Source organism: Dipodomys ordii, unplaced genomic scaffold (genome assembly GCF_000151885.1).
Source record: "Dipodomys ordii isolate 6190 unplaced genomic scaffold, Dord_2.0 Scaffold8, whole genome shotgun sequence".
Classification (NCBI taxonomy): domain Eukaryota; kingdom Metazoa; phylum Chordata; class Mammalia; order Rodentia; family Heteromyidae; genus Dipodomys; species Dipodomys ordii.
Window position 1 is genome coordinate 36,346,889 of NW_012267224.1, and position 6,158 is coordinate 36,353,046.

Sequence of the window (6,158 nt, forward strand, 5' to 3'; positions counted from 1 at the left end):
TAAGCTACACACCTAGTACTACATCTGCTATTTTTTCAAGGTCTTAAATGGTGAATTTCTGAGATCTGAAGGAATTACTAGAAATGCTATTTTAAGGAGAAGTTGGTAAGTGATAGGACATTTCTGAAATAAGTACCTCATGCTATTGTACTATTATGTACTGACCTATCCTCATCCCGGTATATGCTAAAATTGAGAAACAAGTTCTGAGAGGCTAGTATATACAATTCAACAAATATTTAGTAGAACCAAGCTTCAACCCCTAATCATAGCCAATTTGGTGAGTCTAAAGAAAACACCTTACTTTTTATGTGAGTACTGGAATTTGAATGCCATTTCTTGAGCTTCCCAGGCAGGTACTCTACCACCTCTCTCTTCTTTTTTTGCTCTGGTTTATTTTCTAGATAGGGTCTAGCTTCCTGCCCAGATGTGCACCGAGGGTGACAGCCCATCACACCAGCTTCTTCCTTTGAGCAGTCCTACTGTAGCTACATATATAAAGCTTGCTTGTTTCAGATAGTGTTACTGATCTTAATCACATCATCACTTTATAAAATTGTAATGTCCTATATAAGAGAATGAACATCCCAAAAGATTTCATTACAGCTGAAAAATCTGAGCACCTAAAGATTACCATGGCATAATGCTGTAATTTTTTTGGACATTTCAAAATGTTTTAGTATTTATTTTTTTAATTTTTTTTTAATTTTTATTTTTTTTATTGTGAAAATACTGTACAGAGGGGTTACAATTACAGGGGCAAGATAATGAGTACATTTCTTATCAAGCATTGTAGCCTCCTCCTTTGTTTGCCCTTCCCATCCTCCCCCCGCCCCCCCCACCCAATCCTCCCCACTCCCCCACCCCCTCACCCCCCGACCCCCTCACCAAAGTTGTAAAGTTCGTTTTTGACATAACGACTTGTACATCTCATTGTTGCAATGGGTCCACCTCTATCCCTATTTAAACGATTTGTTTTTCCCCTTCTCCACAAATTATACCAACATCAAATACAGTGAAAGCAGGGGTTATACTGTGGGGGAGGGACATACAAAGCAACAAAGAAATCATCTTATAAATGTGTTAGAACAATCGCATGAAAGGAAAAAAAAAATTTGAAAACATATCTTAGGGTTCATTTCCCTAACATCAACTTATCTGACCATTTCTGCATGCTGTGATATATTTATGGTGGTGGTAATACGAGTCTATTAAATCAGCACATATACAGAACATAAGTTTACTACTCTTTGGTTAGCTCATTGCTAGATTATGCATTTACTATATATATATGTAAATAGTATATTTTTGTGGTTATATTTTGAAAGTTTAAAGCAAATGAGTATGCCATGTAATACACCTCTGGTGCATCTAGAGTTCAAGATGTTATTTTAAGTAACTAACTGGTAACATCCAGGCTTATGAAGAACACTTTGCTTTCAAAACATGGTCTAACAAGACAATATCCTTATTAAATAATGCATGACTATTGTTTGTTTCAATTTTGATTTCACTGTGAAAATATCAAAATGGGGTTGCTTGAGGCTTATTCCTGTAATCCTAGCTAATTAGGAGCTTGTGATCTGGTGGATCCCACATCAGTGCTAGTCTAAGCACATCAGTCCTTGAGATTCTGTCTCCAAAATAACCAGCAAGGGCAAGCAAACAAGCCAGGCAAGTTCAAGCCCTAATACCTACGAAACAAAACAAAATGGTAAAGCCATGAGGTTACACAGGAAGAGTTCTCATCTATGACTATGTCATGGTAACGATCATAATACTAGAAGGTAGACCGTATTGTGGTACATATAGTCTAGTGTAACTGGATGTCTTCATTAACTTTGTTCAACTATTGTCATATGACTATTGTCATTCTTGTTAGTAGTAATGCTTCTTGTTGCCAAGAATTGTTTTGTATATTATGTAGTACACCCATGTACAGTATATAAATATATAGGGCTGGGAATGTGGCTTCGTGGTAGAGTGCTTGCCTAGCATGCATTAAGACCTGGGTTTGATTCCTCAGTACCAGATAAGCAGAAAAACCCAGAAGTGGCGCTGTGGCTCAAGTAGTAGAGTGCTAACTCTGAGGAAAAAAAAAAAAATCAGGGACAGTGCCCAGGTCCTGAGTTCAAGCCCCAGGACTGGCACCAAAAACCAAACCAAACCAAAAAAACCCAAAATATAAATATATAACAGTTTATTGCAATGAAATTTGATCTCAAGGTCCTATGCTTGTTAGGCAGATGCTCTATTACTTGAGCCATACTTAAGTCATTTTTTGCCAAATGATCACAAACAAGGTCATATCAAAGCTACCATCACAACCATGTTCATCGCAGCATCATTTACCATAGCTAAGATATGGAACCAATCCAGATGCCCCTCAGTAGATGAATGGATCAAGAAAATGTGATATATATATATATATATATACATACATACATACATACACACACACATACAGGAATTCTATGCCTCCATCAGAAAGAATGACATTGCCCCATTTGTTAGGAAATGGAAAGCCTTGGAAAAAATTATATTAAATGAAGTAAGCCAGGCCCAGAGAAACATAGGTCCTATGGTTTCCCTTGTTTGCAATGACTAGTACATGTCTAGGACAAGCAGAGAAGGTCAAAGGCTATGTACATATGACCACATGAGATGATGTTAAGCAAAATGTATCCCAAGACAGGGATACAAGTGATTTTTTTCTTTCTTGCTAGTGTTTTTAATGTACTTACAATGCACTATGTGATTCTTTTATTCCTTTCGTATATTCTTCCCCCACAGCATAACCCCTGTTCTCACTGGATTTGATGCCGGTGTTCTGCACCTTGTATATACATTTTTGTAATTTGGGGCGGGGAAGGGATATTGGGGAACACTTAAATGGGCATGCAGGCCGAACCATTGTGACAAGGAGATGTACAGGATACTATGTTGAAAACAAGCTTTACAATATGGGAGGGGAAGGGATGGTAGGGGGAAAACAGGAGGAGGTAACAATACTCGCATGAAATGTACTCATTACCCTACTTGTGTAACTGCAACTCCTCTATACAACTTTTTTACAATAAATATATATAAGATAAAAAAAATTTTTAAGTCCTTTTTTTGTTATATTTTTCCAGATTGGGTCTCACACTTTCAGTCTTCACCATGAGCTTCCTAAGTAGCTGAGATTACAGGCATGGGACACCACATTTTGACCCCTTAATCATCATTTTTGGTTTTATAAACTTCCTTCAACCACTTTGAATATGCTGTTTTCCTACACATGACAATACTATGTGTTGCAACACTTTTTTCTCAAGTATTCTTCAGAGAATATCTCAGATGGTTATTTATGTTGATATGTCTGGTGTACAGCAGAAGAACCTGAAGCAAATCTTTACAAAGATTAAAGTCTGTGAAGATAACCTACTCACAGGCCAAATGATGGAGACACCTTCCATTGTGCTTTGTGTAGCCTTTATTTTTTCATTACTTTTTGAAAACAGTATTAACAGAGTTTTCTAAAAAAAAGTTTTTGCTTAAACTTTTTGAATCATTTTCACTGTATGTACTATAAAGTAGGCAATTTACAACTCTAGCCAAATACGATTTGTAACTAGTTAAATTATTCCAGTTAAATCCAATAGCATATTTTGGTTTTCATAGTACTGGGGCTTGAACTCAGACTTCATGTTTGCTAAGTAAGCACTCTAACCATTTACCACTTATGCCATTGGCTAAATCAATAGCTACTATTTTCACAAGAGTGTGTAATCCTAGTTTGATCAAGACTTTTACATTGTTTTGACCATTTGCTATGTTTACCTAAATAAAGTTCTAAATGAAATTATATTTCTATGTGTGCCAATCCTGCACCTTGAACTCAGGTCCTGAATGCTGTCCCTCAGTTTTGTTTTGTTTTGTTTTGGCTAGTGTTGGGGCTTGTGAACTCAAGGCCTGGGTGCTATTCCTGAGCTTATTTTGCTTAAGGCTAGTACTCTACCACTTGAGCCACAGCATCACTTCTGGCCTTTTCTGTTTATGAGGTACTGAGGAATTGAACCCAGGACTTCATGCATGCTAGGCAAGCACTCTACCACTAAGCCACATTCCCAACCTATGATTTTGAGACTAGATATATAGTAAAATCCATATGACACTACTGTTTTCCCAAAACTAAATGGAGTGGTGACTCTTTACCCAATTTTAATTAGGGAATATATTCTTCAAAAAATTGCAACTACAAATTTCTAAAATGAAGCTAAAGAAAGCTGAGTAGTCAGAGAATATTGATGTTAGAAGTGGGGGTGGAATTTGACCTTGTGTCCACGAATTAACTTGCAAGCAAGCTGCAACTAAAATTATCAATTTTAGAATAGTTATCAAACGACAGCAGAGTTTCAACAGGATAACATATATAGTTATATATTTGTTTTTCTCAGTATCTCCCCACTGTCTAGAAATGATTCTAACTCCTAAATAAGGAATAATTTACTAGTAATAAACTGTTTTGCTCCTGGAAGAAATAATCTGACCTCTCAACCTCCTCTTGCTGGAGTAAACTGGGCGATCTTATAATCAGACCTCTCAAATTCACACCTACCTACAATTACTCTCTTTTATTCTTCTTTCCAGTTTTACCTAACTTCTGGCAACAAAACATGCAACACTTTATGAAGATGAAGATGAGAGCTGCCACACAGGCCAGCAGGAAGCCAATCACATCCAGAGCGTGGTACTGGAACCAGTTGAGCTCATGGACAGCTGGGCGAAGGTGTTTGGCTCCTTTGTGGCGCATGACAAACTCAATCCAGAAGACAGCTCGATCCAGAGGCTTCACTGGCTGATCATGGTGAATTCTTGATAACCTCATTGCATTCTCTTTATAGCTAAAAGAGAAACATAGAGATACCAACACTAGCTTAAACATAGGAAGTCAATGAAAGGTTTTGGAGAGTGTCATAAAATGGATCCATGTACATTTCCCACAGAGACATTACTGATACAGAAGAACAATAGAAATAACATGATTTTGTTAGGTCATGGAGAATGTGAATGTTGGGTGGTATTTTCAGATGGAGAAATATTTCCAAAGTCAAAATGGAAGTCCTATGGAGAAATATGTTCTTGGATTTTTTTCTCCCAACCAAGCAAATGTTAATAAGTCATTTAAAGTGATTTAATTGAGACAACTAAACGCAGTATTTGAAGAGGAATTGTATTATAGTACAACCTTCCATTCTTCTACCCTCTACTGTCTAATTTCTACTTAACCTGAAAAATTCTTTTTTAATAAAACTATTCGTATTTTTAATAGTTGTACACAAGGGTTTCCATTCAACAGATGAGTTTATTTATAGTGCATCTTGATCAATGACACCTTTCTCATCCCTCCCACCACATCCACTTCCTCAGTTTTCCTAGTTTCCAAGGATATGCTTCAACTATTATGACTGAATTCTCTCCCCCTTCCTCTCTTTTTTTCTGTCTTTAAATTGTTGTTATTATTAGGGAGTTGTATAAAGGGGTTGTAATTCCATAAGTCAGGTAATGAGTATAATGCTTCTTGGACAATGTCACCTCTTTTTTTCACTTTCCTCCATTTTCCTTCTCCCATCCCTGCCCATAAGTTGCATAGTTTACTTTTTACATGATGTATATTGAATACAATGACTGCATTTGTTTACCCTTCCTCCAATCCTGTGACACCTCTTTGCCTCCCATAAGAAGACAACAACAACAAACAAAAACAACAACAAGAACAAAAAGACATGTTTGGTTTCCTGGAATTCATTTTGATAAGTAGTATTTTAGATGTCCAGAGGAGTTACATCTTTGTATCCCTCCCCTAAGTGTATCCTCCTTTAGTCTGTTTGTGTATAAATGCATGCAGCCCTGTATAAGTTACCATATCCAGTTGTGGTTTAGATCTAGTTTCCTCATGTGAGAGAAAACATGGACCATTTGTGTCTCAGAGTTCTGGGTCCATCCTTTTTCCTACAAATAATATAATATTATTATTTCTAATGGGTGAGTAGAATTTCATTGTCCATATCACATGTCTGTCTTTCTTCCTTCCTTTCTCTCTCTCTCTCTGTCTCTGTCTCTCTTTCCTTCCTTCCTTCCTTCCTTCCTTCCTTCCTTCCTTCCTTCCTTCCTTT

At 36.9% G+C, this 6,158-nt stretch overlaps 1 protein-coding gene across 1 annotated transcript in view; it reads right to left on the reverse strand.

The window, feature by feature from the left end:
- Positions 1 to 4,589: 4,589 nt before the first annotated feature.
- Positions 4,590 to 6,158, reverse strand: part of LOC105980211 (UDP-glucuronosyltransferase 2B4-like) — an 11,143-nt gene continuing 9,574 nt past the window's right edge. Inside the window, exon 5 of the mRNA XM_013008940.1 lies at positions 4,590 to 4,914. Within this exon, the coding sequence (XP_012864394.1) occupies positions 4,607 to 4,914 (308 nt within the window). The 3' untranslated portion in view covers positions 4,590 to 4,606. The remainder of the gene's footprint in view (positions 4,915 to 6,158) is intronic.